At 44.7% G+C, this 16288-nt stretch overlaps 1 protein-coding gene across 2 annotated transcripts in view; it reads left to right on the forward strand.

Moving 5' to 3' along the window:
• LOC133354128 (uncharacterized) overlaps positions 1-16288 on the forward strand; it is a 134011-nt gene that overhangs the window by 31927 nt on the left and 85796 nt on the right. The window contains exon 6 of one of the 2 annotated variants that reach the window (XM_061570723.1): positions 7552-7698. In XM_061570723.1, the coding sequence (XP_061426707.1) occupies positions 7552-7698 (147 nt within the window). The remainder of the gene's footprint in view (positions 1-7551; positions 7699-16288) is intronic. The other variant, XM_061570724.1, reaches the window with a different exon arrangement.

Here is a 16288-nt window from a genome sequence, read left to right on the forward strand (position 1 = left end):
GTAGGGGTTATTACGGGAGAAACGGCGGACAACAAACACAGGGCTGTCGGCACTCACATACACGGGTGGTCACACCGACGTCCGCATCAGTTATTGCCCACGCCCCCAGCCCTCGGAGGCGATCCCTATAAAAGGTGGAGACCCAAAGAGCTCGAGTTCAGTTCGACACGAAGCTGACCAGTGAAGATCCAAGACTCGGAGATTAGGCCCTGGGACTCCCCGGTCTCGCCGTCCTTATAAGGGCCGAGCCGGGTAAGCCAGTGGCGCGGCCCAAGAGCTTCCAGACCGCTGCCCTTATCAGGGCAAGGCTGGTTAGCTGGTGCCGAGATCTGTGCTTGCCAGGGCCAGATCAGTCAGCCTCCCGTAGCCCAGTAGAGGAGGACTGGGGGACAGGACAGAGGGCTTAGGACTAGGGTGGGTTTCCCATAGTACGGGTGAAGGGGCCGATACCCCTTCAACTATTGTACCTGTCCCGGAGTTAATAAACAGAGTGTGCCTCAACTTCGACATCGTCTCCTCGAACTTACTACAAATAAAACACCCGGACTTGGAATGTGCCCAATCTGGGCAAACCTCGAACGCCAAGCAGATCTCAGCTTGGACAGTGGCTGGAATGGGTGGCTGGAATGGGTTGCCACCATGCACAAACAGGTTGTCATAGAGCTGCGAGGCGACGTATGTATATCGAGTTGTACTGTACGTCTATGCTGCTTGCTTCTAGATTTTAAGCTTTCGTGACTGCAAGGATTCATAATCTTAGTTGTTTTTCGGTAAAGTTACGTAGGTAAAAAAATAAAAATAAAATTCATAAAAGTAATAATTTAAATAAAATAAAATAATAAATCACGACGTTTCGGAGGCAACACAAGTCTCCGTCATCAGGTGGGACTGTCACAGCTAGATTTACTGTATCAAGTGAGGCAAAAAATTCCAAGATACAAGTTCTTAAATACAAGTTAAGGGGGGGAGGAGGGGGAGAGGAGCTTATCTGAGTGTGGTAGCCAATGAATGGAACGTATTGGGGGGGGGGGCGGGGCTAAAAGCAAACAACAGGTGCACATGCTAAAGGTGCACATGCTAGAAGAGAATGACACTGCGCATGTTGTTTAACCCAGTGTTGGTGACAACCCAAATACAAAAAAGGAGAGTACTGTTAAACGCTGGGGATGTTAACACTCGGTGAAGTAGAATAGTACCTGTCAAATAAGATGGTCCAAAAATGTGTAGTTACATCCTTTTTGCATGGTTAATAACATCTTTCCAATGATTACTCAGTTTGTACCCATCATCACGGTTGAAATTATGGCTGTGTTTGTATATCTGGATGGCTTCGTGTACAAACCTTTGCTGGTAGCCAGAGGGTTTGCAGAGCATCTTGGTCTCGGAAAAAACAATATCATGAGAGCCCACAGCGTTGTAGCAATGATCGACAACGGCGGAAGACTCAATTTTGCCGTGTTTCAGATCTCACTTGTGCTCGCGGACACGATCGGAGACATGACGTTTCGTTTCCCCAATGTAACAATCACCACAGCTGCAACTCAGTTTATAGACTCCAGGGTATTGCAAGTCAGGGATGACATCCTTCACAGATGGAATTAGATCACGGATTTTATGTACTGTACTGAATCGGACTTGGATCGGACTCAGTACAGTACGTAAAATCCGTGATCTAATTCCATCTGTGAAGGATGTCATCTGTGACTTGCAATACCCTGGAGTCTATAAACTGAGTTGCAGCTGTGGTGATTGTTACATTGGGGAAACGAAACGTCATGTCTCTGATCGTGTCCGCGAGCACAAGTCAGATCTGAAACACGGCAAAATTGAGTCTAAATAATAATAATAGTTCAATTTGTAATGCACGCAAATTTGCAGACGTAGTGGCCGCAACTCACAGGCGCCGAGCCAAGCTCAGAGTCGCTCAAAAGCATGATTGTAGAGGTGAGTTTTTAAGTCTCTCTTGAAGGAGGCGATTAAGGTGATGCTGCAAATGTGCATAGGGATATCGTTCCAGACTGTTGGGGCTGCCACCGAGAAGCGGCGCATAGACATGACCATCCTGGATCTTGGTATCAAGAGGAGGTCGTGAGTCGCGCTGCGCAGGCATCTGCCGTGTGTTGAGCTGCAAGTTGTCAATAATGAAGAAAGGTACGACGGGCAGGCGGATATGAAGGCATTGTGGCAGAGGCAGGCGGTCTTGTATGTGACCCTACTGGCGATGGGTAGCCAGTTGAGAGCACGGAGACAAGCTAGTGAGTCGAGACGGGGATGAGTGTGGGCAATGATGACGCGTGCTAGGTTATTTTGTAGTCTTTGAAGTTTCTTTAGGTTGCCAGGTCCGGACTAGGACGGAGTTGCAATAGTCAAGGCGAGACCCAACTATGCAACATGCCAATGTGTTGGCAATTTCAGTAGAGATGAGAGGACGTATGTGTCTGAGAGCCTTTCAGGTGAAAGTTACATGAGCTGATGATATGGTTGGTTTGACGGTCGAAGTATAAAGTTGAATCTAGGATGACACCGAGGTAGCTGAAGTGGTCGGTGAACTTGATGCTGTGACCGAAGATGTGTATGTGTGTGGGGAGTGCTGCTGAATTGAGATGTTGCTTGGTACCTAACATGATGGCCACTGACTTTTTCGGATTAAGAGCTAGGTTGCGTGCAGTGAACCACTGTTGCACGGCGGTGGTACATTCCGAGAGCCTCTCGAATCCAGATGCACTGCTAGAATCTATGGCGGTGAATAGAATCGTGTCATCCGCGTATGAGTGATGCTTAACACCGAAGCTAGTGATGAGCCGGCCGATCGGGGAAGTGTAGGCTGTGAAGAGCAGGTGACCTAGTACAGAGCCCTGGGGAACCCCGCATAATGCTGTTGTTTCGGGCGATGTGGACATGCCCACCCTGACTGAAGATTGCCGGTCAGAAAGGTACGAAACTATCCACTTGAGTGCTGAGCCGCATATACCGAAGTCGGATTTCAGGAGGGAGGTAAGGAGCGAATGGTTGATGGTGTCGAAGGCTGACGAAATGTCCAGACTTACAAGTGCAACAGTTGAGCTGGAATCAATGATCGTTAAAATGTCATCGAGCACTCTAATGAGTGCTGTTTCTGTGGAATAGTTTTGACGGTAAGCTGACTGGAAGCAGCAGTAGTTTGCGGAGGAGGTGATGTGTGGTTTTAGCTGGGCGAGGGCTAGTCGTTCAAGGAGTTTAGAGAGGTTCGAGAGGTTAGTGATGGGACGATAACTAGATGGGTCATCCGGGTCTAGACTTGGTTTCTTTAACAAGGGAGAAACCAGGCCAGGTTTGAGGTTGGACGGAAAACGCCCCGAAGAGAAGGAGGCATTTGCGATGTTCCTAATCATGATGGCGAGTTCCGGAGCACATTGCTTGAACAAGGAACCTGGGAGCACGTCAAGTGGAGATGACTTCAAATGAAGTGATTCAATTAAAGAGAAAACGTCTTTTGTAGACACCGGCTTTAGCGTAATTAGAAGAGTGTCTGGGTTAGTGCTTACAATTTTAGGTACCATGAGCGGGGTACAATGGTGCGATGTGTCGGTAGACGTGCACGAGTTTGCGACGGTGATTAGCTTGTTGGTGAAGTAAGTATTAAAAGAGGTGGCAAGTTTCAGTGAGGAAAGGGGATCACTAAGGTGAGGGACCATGGTGCTACCAGGATGTAGAAGATCTTTGAGGGTTTTCCATAGAATGCGTGGTTTTCCGGTTGCTTTTTTGATGCGTTCCTCAATGTAGGAGGAACGTGAGACTAGGATCAGTTTGTTAGTTTTCCTGCAGGCGACTCTGTAAGCCAATCATTGTTACAACGCTGTGGGCTCTCATGATATTGTTTTTTCCGAGACCAAGGTGCTCTGCAAACCCTCTGGCTACCATCAAAGGTTTGTACATGAAGCCATCCAGATATACAAACACAGACATAATTTCAACCGTGATGATGGGTACAAACTGAGTAATCATTGGAAAGATGTTATTAACCATGCAAAAAATATTTAACTACACATTTTTGGACCATCTTATTTGACAGGTACTATTATACTTTACCGAGTGTTAACATCCCCCGCGTTTAACAGTACTCTCCTTTTTTGTATTTGGGTTGTCACCAACACTGGGTTAAACAACATGCGCAGTGTCATTCTCTTTTAGCATGTGCACCTTTAGCATGTGCACCTGTTGTTCTCCTTTAGCCCCCACCCCCCCCCCCCCATACGTTCCATTCATTAGCTACCACACTCAGATAAGCTCCTCCCCCCCTCCTCCCCCCCTTAATTTGTATTTAAGAACTTGCATCTTGGAATTTTTTGCCTCACTTGATACAGTAAATCTAGCCGTGACGGTCCCACCTGATGACGGAGACTTGTGTTGCCTCCGAAACGTCGTGATTTATTATTTTATTCTATTACTATTATTACTTTTATTAATTTTAATTTTATTTTTTACCTACGTGACTTTACCGAAAAAACCTAAGATTATGCTGCTTGCCTTTACCAATCCGCACTGACCAGTCAGGGTGAAGTATGGTCAAACGGCCTCCACAACCAGCACGGCGTCGGGAGGCCCTCATCCAGCAGTGGATTGACATTGTGCAGCGCTCATCCCCACCAGTGGAAATTCCACAATCCCGTGGCAGGGACCATCTTTAATAACCACTGACGACTTCGCACAAAGTGGTAGCTATTTTATGACCCTGTAGAGATGACAGTGATGGTTTGCCTATGTCAATCCTTGACCCTACAATAAATGAAAGCGTGTGCATTCCTCGACAACAGTCAACGTTATGAAAGGTTAATAGCATGCAACACAGCTATTACAAGTAGAATAACGATCACCTCGATTGAAAAGTAGTGAAATTACATATAGAACACGATACGTATAACGCGTTTAATTGCCGTATTTGCGATCATTAAGTACTGTAATGTATGACAGCCGGTAAGACACATATAGACTGCAATGCTATAACAATGCACACATATGCATAGTAGTGCATATCGCGACACCGTACTCAACGTGCACAGATTTTGCACTTTAATTTAAACCATTTATATCAACAACCATAATTAGAACATTGTGGCAATGAAAATATGGATAACATTACGGCATTTCATTGTAAAACATGATCACGGGTTTCACCTGCTCACTCAACTTGAGCATAACCATGTTGCCCTCCGCACGTCGGAACGGGAGTGACAAAGCAAACAAAAACATTATTTATGACTTATAACTGTAATTATTTTAACAATAGGAATAGTAGTAATTGTTATAATTGTAATTGTTGGTTTCGCACTAAGGAAGAGGGAAGCACAGCGGCTGCTCCGGCGCCATGACGAGCGGTGATGTAAGCACGCCTTTCATTGGTCAGAGACTCACCAACAAAAGCCGCTCTGATTGGCCAAGTCGTTTCCCCGCGTAACTGGCCACGACCATTCGTGATTTCAAAAATGGGGAGTAGAATGTAGGCGTATTAGATATTAAAATGAAGTCAAAACACAAATAGGCCCATGATTGGCGGGACCTAGACTGGTTTTATAATGCAATCTTGAATTGTCACGCGAGACTAGTTTGTGTAGAAAATGTCAGCTCGTTCGGCTCCATAGATCCGACGATATTAAGCGTCAAATATTTTTAAGCAGTGGCGGCTCCTGCAAAATCTCTCAGGGGGGGCAAATGTCTGGATGATTGATAAGGATAAGGTCCACCCATGCAATGGATACATTAACAGCTTAAGCATGTAAAGGCAACTTCACTTCTTTAATATTAATGAAAAATAAAGTGACTCTTACAATACATCTTGTTTGTTTCTATACTCACTATTAAAACAAACCACTCAAGTTTATTTTATTAAAAATTCCACTAGGTGGCCACAAATTATATTGTTGGATGAAACGTGCTTACGTATGATGACGTAAGCACGTATGATGACGTAAGCACGTTAGGGCGAGCCCTCCCGGAAGCCATAGAGAATGCATTGCAGCGCCCCCGTTCGAAAAAAAACATCTTTGAATGTAAGTCTATGGGACCACTCGGGGCGATTCTCAGCCGAAGTGAAATCGCCCAAAAAGAGGCGGTACTCCACAGAACGTGACATGACGCTGATTGGACTATATCCAGAGGCTGCAGTGACGGCTAGCGTGACTCTGTGGTTGAATGACATTGGTGGTGCGTCGCCCAATCGCCCTAATGAAGAAACCGCCCCTGTTTTTAAGACTATAAACAGACAACACGGCAAGTTCAATCAAAATGTGTAAAAACAACAGCGCAGGGCTATTGTGACGCACGCACCCACTCTATCTTCTACAACTCTTGGCGGCCAAACAACACATCATTTCCCACCACCACTCCACCACCTCCATCCACCCTCCATCCCATCCTCCAAAGACAAAACCCCCCATATAGCTTTTACAGACTGTTGTGGCAAGTGCTGTTAGCGAGCACCTATGAAGACTGGCACGGCACACGAGTAGGTGGGTGGCCAGCACCACACCCTGCCGCCTTTTTCTCCCTCGTGGCGATGTTTACACACCACATCAGGTGCTCATTTGGGGATGAGTCGACCAAGGGGAGGCCCAGAACCAGTTCACATAATTTTCACTGGACTTGGCCCTGAGCAAGTATCGAACTAAAGTCCTAGGGTTCGTAGCACAGTGTGCGAACCGCTAGAATACCGCTACCCCATCCTCCATGCTACCCTTCACCCCATCCAGTGCTAAATTAAACCCTTGTGATTCACCACGCCGTCAACGACATGCTGCCACAGGGCGGCAGCGGGGGGGGGGGGGGTGCACAGTGGACGATCGTCGTTTTAGCCCTGGAGTTGAGGCATTGGACAAAACACGCGTGTCTGTGACGCTTTTCTCAAGACTTTTACCGAGTGCGTGGGGCAGGGGTTAAGTGCATTTCCCAACGAAACTGCACGACAGCTAAAACAAATCACACGTTGGGTTAGGTAACAGCCTTTTGTGAGTGGAGTGAATGAGGACCAGGGCTTGAAATGCCACTTTACAGCTGTCAGGTATTTCCACTGAATAGGTGGTGCGTGTTGATGAGGGTAGGTAGGTACGTAATTGTGATCCAGTGCTTTGGAGGCAAGGGTTGGTGGATCATATAGGACTGTGACCTTCACAAACCTGCTGGTGTACTGATAGACGGATCGCACCCGTACAAGTTTCAAGTTAATTTTGTTTGAGTCAAGAGACGAGGATCGTCATATTTGTAAGAGTGAACCAGATCACCAAAATTCAAAAGGAAAAACATACTGAAAAACAAGTAAAATCATGAAGCAAATGGAAATCAGACCAAAGACAACTGTGTTACAGTTGTAATTATTTTAAATAAAATTCCTGTTTTCACACCACCGACAACGCAGTTCCTTCAAATTTGCGTGAAGTTCACGGAGGAGTGCTGGGAGGGTGTGGCAGGGTGGGTGGACAGGGGAAGTGTGACGTCCCATGAGAGTTAGTCCTCCAGACGTGTCGCCGTGTTTAGTTTTTTGCTGCTCAACGTGGACGCCTGACCGTGCCGCCCTGACAGACGTGAGCTACGCGCAAGGCATGAACGACCTGCTGAGCCGCTTCCTGGAGGTGTTTGACTCGGAGGTGGATGCCTATTGGTGCTTCTGCGCCTTCATGTCGCACATCTCCTACAGCTTCACTGGTGACGGCATGCTCCACAAAATCAGTGAGGCCCTCCGTTCCGAAAAATCAGTAAGGCTATCTGTTCCATAAAATATGTGAGGCCCTTTGCTCCACAAAATCAGTGAGGTCCTCTGTTCCACAAAATCAGCGAGACCCTCTGTTCCACAAAATCAGTGAGGCCCTCTGCTCCTCAAACTCAGTGAGGCCATCTGTTCCACAAAATCAGTGAGGCTCTCTGTTCCACAAAATCAATTAGGCCCTCTGTTCCACAAAATCTGTAAGGATATCTGCTTGACAAAATCAGTGAGGCCCTCCATTCCACAAAATTAGTGAGGCTCTCTGTTCAAAGTCAGTGAGCCCCTCTGCTCCACAAAATCTAAGGCCCTTTGCTCCACAAAATCAGTGAGGTCATCTGTTCCACAAAACCAGTGAGGCCATCTGTTCCACAACATCAGTGGGGCACTCTGCTCCATGAAATCAGTGAGACCTTCTGTTCCACAAAATCAGTGAGGCACTCTGTTCCACAAAATCTGTGAGTCCCTCTGTTCCACAAAATCAATGATTTTTCGATTTAAAGCTTTCGTGACTGCAGGGATTCATCTTCTTGGTTCTTTCGGTAAAGTCACGTAGAAGGGAAGTAATAAAATAATAAAAAGAAAACATAATAAAATAATTCTCACGACGTTTCGGCCACAACGCAAGCACCCGCCCTCAGGTCAAGAATGAAACACCACCAAGCTTGGAGCATATATTTAGGCTGGGTTGGAGGGGGGAAGAAGTGCGCCTTGTCAAAATAATTTGCATATCAAGAGGAATTTAGCATATTTATGGAAATGCGTAGGAGGTGGGCGGGGGAGTTTCAAAGTCATATTATGCCCGTGCATTATGCAGGATTAGCAGCATGAAAGGGAGGGGATGGGGATAGCATTAACAAAGGGAAGGAATGTTAATAGTATGTAGCTGCAGTTACTAAACAACCACGTAAAAACTAAAGTATAAACTACATAGTATCTTCAGTATACTAAATATACTCTCCAATAAGCTGAGCTACTAACAGTAAGTAATACGTTACAATTCTATGTCGCAAAAAATATAATATGCTGCCAGCTAAACTTTTTTCTCTTAAATCACACGGGTCTACCCCGTACGGTATACTACCATAGACAAACCCAACATTAAATTATATACTGTATTACTATACACCACTCTATACCTTCGTCTATAATATTACCTTAGAATAATACATAGTGTAATATTACACGATGTATTATTCTACCCACCCTACTGTATACCACACTGCTGTATATTCACTATACAATTACGATACTGTATATTACCTTATACATTGTATTAAACATTACAATTTTATACTATTTATACAATCTGCTATACACTATACCATTGACCGTCGCGTGAAATATACTAAGAGGAAGCAACGAAATATGTCAATGGGAGAGTGGTGGTGGAGACATGCAGCGGAGCAAAGAATCCATTCCCTGTGGAGAATACAAGATATATAGTCAATGCCAGTGAGTGGACTGCGGTCTGAAAGTCACCGTAAAAGTGAACACAATCAGTTAAGATCTGAAATGGTTTATTACGTCCTTCCAATGATTGCTGAGCCAGAATCCATCTTCTCGGTTGAAATTGTATCTGTGTTTGTATATGTGGATCACCTCATGAAGGAATCTCTCATGGTAGCCAAATGACTTGCAGAGAACCTCTGTCTTGAAACCTTCTGCAGCCAGGCCACCAAGATTATATGGCCTTCCAAAGATACATAAAGAAGATACACCTCTTCGTCCCATTGTCTCTACTATCAACTCCCCCACCTACAAACTGGCACGTTTTTTGTCTGAAATCCTGCGGCCTTTCACTGGAAAAACCACCTCTGCGGTACTAAACTCTACTGACCTGGTATCGACAATCAAGGGAATTTCCCTGTCCCCAGACGACCTGCTTGTCAGTTTTGATGTGGTTTTCTTATTCACCAAAGTTCCTGTACCTGACACCATCGCAATCATTGAAGACTTGGTTCATCAAGGACTGAATACTGGGGTACCCCCCCTGGTGAGACACTGCTTAACAAATACATACTTCACCTGGAATGGAACTTTCTACAAACAAACTGAGGGCATCCCAATGGGCTCCTGTTGTATTTGTCGGAATTATGAAATTTTGATAAAAATAATAAAAATTAATAATTTTCCGAAAAATGCGCAAATCGCATTAATTATGATAGTGTGTGTATTAATATGCATAAATTATGTTATTGTGTGGAATTATATGCATAAATTATGATAATCATGGAGATAATCGTAGTAATTTATGCGGATGCTTGCGATTATGTTAATGTGTGCAGTTGTGATAATAAGGCTTAGCTTCGTTTATCCAGAGTTATATCAATCAGGATAACACGATTATCATCGATTAAACATTTGCTGATTATCTTAGTGTGTTTGTTATTTTTAGGTCTCCAGGTTCAGTTCTCATCACAGGATACAGTTATCAAGAATAAGATAGTTTTGCATGGACTTGGAAAGAAGCACTCGGACAGTTGGTGTTAAGCAATTTTAATTCTAAACAAGCACATGACACTCTCTTATGCGAAAGCAGGTATACGTCAATAAATTCATGGGCAAGATCATGCAGTTAACGAAAATGAATGACTAAAAATACTTCTTCATTGGCGAAATTATGCAGTTAACGAAAATGAATGACTAAACATTTCTTATTCATGTAACTCGACGGCAGCAACTGCTTTGCACGATCAGTTGATATTGAACGCACCACCTCGAAATGGCAACCCTTTTTGAAACGCAAAGATCACTTTTTGAAAGTCTTATTCGTGTGCGTGCTGTGTGTGCGTTGTCCCCTCGTAATATTAATTGTGTCGTTAGCTTGTGTGGTGTAGGAGGATACAAACAGCGGCCAGGTGTTCCTCTCGATTGGGCGTGGCCGCCGCAAGCTCCTGCTGCTCCCTCGCTCGGACGCGTCTCTGCTTGTGCGCTCTCTTTTCTCCACTGCTGGATGACGAGTTGGCACGACGCTCGGTGACGCCCGGTGACGTCCGAGTCGTGCTGCTCTTGCGCTCTCTCTCCCTCTGCTGGATGACGAGTTGGCACGACGCTCGGTGACGCCCGGTGACGTCCGAGTCGTGCTGCTCTTGCGCTCTCTCTCTCTCCACAGCCGTTTGACCAGGCTTTCTCCACTGCTTCGCGTTCTCTGCTTTGCACGCTTGGTCGACGCTTGGCGATCTCTGCCCTTTTACAGGTTGATTGCTTGTCGTCACTCGTCACTCTCTCTGCTCCGTGCTTCCCTTGTTCATGCAGCTGCCAGCTTCACTCGCACTTAACTTCGTTCTGCGAGAAGCGACACCTGCTATCGGCATCGGTGTTTCGTGTCCTCACGACGCTCCGCCAGCCGGAGCACGGCTGAAACCCAGCCCTGACCCAGGTTGAACTCAGACTTCTGCGACTCGAACGACCCCTCCTCGTTCCATCACTTCTCGAGGCACAACCGCCCCAGCTCTCTTGCGAGCCCCGTCGCAACACTGCGTCGCAAGCCGAGTTGTGAGACTGAGCGCGACTCGGACAGACTGCTCTCAGACTGTCACTTTAACGATGTCTCGTCGTTCCATCTCTCCTCGAGGCACGACTGCCACACCTCTCTTGCGAGCCCTGTCGCAACACCGCGTCGCACGCCGAGTTGCGAGACTGAGCACGACTCAACCCAGACTGCTCGTTCGCTGTGTGCCTGTCCGTGCCTAACTCAAAACGTGACTCCCCTCTCTCTGTGCATTCCTTGCGAGCGGGCAACAAAACACAAACATAGCGAGAAAAAGCAGACATCTTTGGAATGTCAGGCACCGATTCCCCCCTGTGACCTTTTTGCTCCCTCTTTGCTTGCCAGACCCCGCTGGAAGACAAAGGTGGTCGAGGAGATGTATGCGATACATTTATGTGGTCCTGTGTGTTACATTTATTCTTGAATTATATTTTATGAGTTCCTTCGGTCTTAGTATCGTGGTTATCATTCGTCTATGTTTAATGAATATTCGTAATGCTCCTCGTCACATTATTATTTTGGGGCTTCGCCAAGTTTAGTTCTCCAGAGATTGGTGTTTTATTCCGAGTTATATTTTAATGTCCTGAGGTTAAATGTAACTATGTTTCCACTTAAGCTTTCTGGAATTCGTACTCTTTAGTTTTTTTGGAAGGTCGTGTAGGTAGGAAACATATAATAATAGTAAACATATTATTGTTTGTTGGTTAATTATCTTTGTTAAGTTTCTACTTTTCGGTGAGGAAAACGTTAAGAAAACTCGAAGTTTCAACCGTTATTTACTCTGCACCTTATCTGTACATCTCCAGATGTCTTGGGAGGTTTAGTCCATACATCTTTTTGTCCGTCTGGATGTCTATGACCTCTTTGTGACCGAATTCTCAACATTTTAACCGCCCTCCATGTTTCATGGATTCCTGGTGTGCTTGTGAGGAGAAGTGAGTTGTTTTCATTTGGTTAATTAAAAAAAAATATATAGATAAAATAAAAATATAAAATTTTTTTAAATTAAAAAAAAGGGTATAGACACTACAATCCGCCCTTTTGAAAATTATCAGGGGTCGATTTCGCCACTGGCGAATTTTCAAACCAAGTAAATGCCCTTTTTTTGTGTTATGAATCCATAAGCCGCCCTCATTCTCGGCGGTTATTTCTTACGACGCGCGTGTACGTATTACAATCTTAACCTGGTTACATCTGAAATAAGCAAAGAAAATAAACAACACGTTAAACATCGATATTGCGTTACATCGGTTCTCATACATCATAACTCCGACGAATATTCATTTTTGTTTTTGCTTAACATGGTTACATTTGAATTAAGCAAAGAAAATAACAACACGTTAAACATCGATATTGCGTTACATCGGTTCTCATACATCATAACTCTGACGAATATTCATGTTTGTTTTTGTTAAATCCTGGGAAACGCTAGGTAGCGGTTTCGAACGCATTTATGCGTTACCTTCCTCATGATGCCTGGTTTACCACTTATCACTTTGATAATTCGATCACGGTTTTCGGGTTCGTTTTTGTAGTTTCCTCTCTCACTCTCTCGCGTCGTGGGAGTGTGTGGTGAAAAATTGTGCTGCACATAACCAGAATTCGCGCACGCAACCAACTTCTGTACTCCGTTATCAATGGCATTCGCTCTCTCTGCGATTACATGCACATTTGCCGAGTCAGCGTGTCGATTTAATTCCGTGCCTCGTAATGTTGCCCTTATGGTTTGTACGAGTGGGTTGGATTTCAACACCATTCCCGATACGTCATGGACATTCGTCTCCATTTCAGCACTCCGATCCACATTAATTTTTGTTTCATTTGGATATTTTCCATTCAGAGGCTCACGCCTGTACTTCCCAGGGTGGGTCTCTGTGTTACCTCTCCCTGCACCATTATCGCTCTCTTTTGCGATGCGTGGCACTGTTTTTCCTGTGTGCTCTCTCTGTCTCTGCTGTCTGTTATCTACGGTCCGATCACGCTTCAATGCAACCCTGTCCTTGTATTCGATCCGCGCGTCATTTACAAGAGCACTGCTCGTGTTTCCTACCGCATCGTATGCTTTTAATGTTTCCCTGTCGTGGCGGTATTTGTTCGCCCTGTCACTTGCAGCCTGCTTGTATTTCCCATTGAGCTCAGGGTTTAACAAAACCTCGGCGGGTGGTTCATCATGTATTTGGACCGCATTCTGTGTTATTCCTCTATTCCCTCCTGGTATAGCCGGTGGAGGAATTGGTCGTAATTGGACTGATTGTGTTTGACCTCCCATCCTGCGATTCTCGTACATTTTTGGCCCAGTGTTACTCCAATTTGGGTGCCAAATTTTTCCTGGATTGTTACTTTGCCATTTTTGTGGGTAATTTTGACCTTGCGTGTGTCGGGGCATGGGGTGTTGATATGATTCTGCCCTTAGCCTCCACATTCTGCGATTCTCCTGAATGTTCGGCTTTGTGCCGCTCTCATTCTCGTGCCAACCTCTCTCTGGTTTATTTTGCCACGGGTGCGTGCGTTTTTGCTCCTCCCTGCATCGTGGGACTGCTCGGTGATTTTTATTTCTCTCTGAGAGGCTGGGTTCCTTATCCCTCTCCCTGTGTTCTGGATCCGAATTATGATTCTTAGCTCTGTATAACCATGCCATGTACGCCTTGCTCTCTATGCGGCGTAAGGATGCGGTTTCTGGATTCAAAACCATTCTCACCCTTTCTGTAATCTCTGGGCTCAAGGATTCTAAAAACATAATTTTGAACATTTTATCTCCTTCGTGGTATTGATTCACATCGCCTGCGTAATACGCTCTTTTAAATTGTAAAAGGTAGTCACGTGGGTCTTGGTCCATGCCCTGGGTCATCGATTTTACCGCATAAAACCCCTCAGTGAGTGTCGAATATTCTCCAAACTTCCGAATCACTGCCAGGCTCAGTTGTTTAAAATCATTTCTAACCTTGTGTGGTAGTGACTTTACCCATGGTATGGATTCTTTATGTAAGCTCCGTTTCAACAAACTAGCTTTTTCATCCCGTCTCGTCAGCCCTCTAATGATTGCCTCCTCTTCTAATGTTGCGATATGTGTGTGTATATCCATAGACTTATTGTGTGGATCAAAATCGGGAATTCTGACTAGAGCCTTGTCCATCAATTTAAGGGTTTTACTGGTGAATAGGTATTCCGAAAGTTGATTGCCGTCAGCATCATCATCAAACAAGTTATCATCAGGCAATCTGTCACTTTGGTCTGTGCTGTGTCGGGCGTGATCAAGTGCCGTGCATTTTTTGTGTGCGCGCCCAGTGCTGTGTCGCTCGTGTTGCCATTTCCCTTCAGTTTTTGCCTCTGCCCTTAGTGAAGAATGTCCTGGTAGCTTTACTTTAACTTTTGTGCGATCAGTCCCAGGACTCTGTCCACGTACCCAAGAGTGTGATTTAATGTTACTTCCATATTTATTCTGTGGATCAACGTCTGTGAGTTTCGCTGGTGTCGCGAGCACTGATTTCTCCTCCCTTACGATGGTGTGAGGACATTTTTCCTCGTTTATTAGAGACGATTTCTCTCCCGTTTCCTTTCCAAATTTTTCCTCATTCCACAATCCCTGTCTGTATGCCTGTGTGAAAAGGAATGAGTCCTGTCCTGCCTTTCCTGCAGTTTTTACATCGTGTTCAGCCTTTGTTACATTTTATCCAGTCAATTAGTTTCCCCCGAGGTGTGTTCGTGTTATCGATACAGCTCCCTTCCCATATGTCTCTCTGACTGTACTGCTTTGTAACAGATCGGTCGGTATGTTTTAATACGAGTTCCCAGTATCCCGTAACCCATTCAAATATTATTCTTAATCCTAGCATCTTAAGTATGGCAAGAGTTACTTTGACATTTCCTTTCAGAGTGCATATAAACAGTTATCTCACAGAGTGTGGTCAGTTTGACTCGACGAGTCTGTTATTTGACGATTCAGTGTGCGTACCTCTAACACCATTTATCACAGGATGCAATTGGTTCGATACGATATTATCTTAATTCCACTGTCTCTGTTTCAACCTGCTATTCTGGGTTTTAACCTTAGAGGGCGTTTTTTTTTGTTTTACGCCCGTTTACAATTACCATGCAATGTTCGATCCCGATATTCTGGTTAACACGAAGTGATTCATTCCATCATCCATGCAAAACACTGTCTGCGAGAGATCCCGGACGAGCCCCCATTATGTTGTATTTGTCGGAATTATGAAATTTTGATAAAAATAATAAAAATTAATAATTTTCCGAAAAATGCGCAAATCGCATTAATTATGATAGTGTGTGTATTAATATGCATAAATTATGATATTGTGTGGAATTATATGCATACATTATGATAATCGCGGAGATAATCGTAGTAATTTATGCGGATGCTTGCGATTATGTTAATGTGTGCAGTTGTGATAATAAGGCTTAGCTTCGTTTATCCAGAGTTATATCAATCAGGATAACACGATTATCATCGATTAAACATTTGCTGATTATCTTAGTGTGTTTGTTATTTTTAGGTCTCCAGGTTCAGTTCTCATCACAGGATACAGTTATCAAGAATAAGATAGTTTTGCATGGACTTGGAAAGAAGCACTCGGACAGTTGGTGTTAAGCAATTTTAATTCTAAACAAGCACATGACACTCTCTTATGCGAAAGCAGGTATACGTCAATAAATTCATGGGCAAGATCATGCAGTTAACGAAAATGAATGACTAAAAATACTTCTTCATTGGCGAAATTATGCAGTTAACGAAAATGAATGACTAAACATTTCTTATTCATGTAACTCGACGGCAGCAACTGCTTTGCACGATCAGTTGATATTGAACGCACCACCTCGAAATGGCAACCCTTTTTGAAACGCAAAGATCACTTTTTGAAAGTCTTATTCGTGTGCGTGCTGTGTGTGCGTTGTCCCCTCGTAATATTAATTGTGTCGTTAGCTTGTGTGGTGTAGGAGGATACAAACAGCGGCCAGGTGTTCCTCTTGATTGGGCGTGGCCGCCGCAAGCTCCTGCTGCTCCCTCGCTCGGACGCGTCTCTGCTTGTGCGCTCTCTTTTCTCCACTGC

The sequence above is a fragment of the Lethenteron reissneri genome, chromosome 46 (genome assembly GCF_015708825.2).
Source record: "Lethenteron reissneri isolate LAM-NWPU_2019-01 chromosome 46, ASM1570882v1, whole genome shotgun sequence".
Taxonomy (NCBI): domain Eukaryota; kingdom Metazoa; phylum Chordata; class Hyperoartia; order Petromyzontiformes; family Petromyzontidae; genus Lethenteron; species Lethenteron reissneri.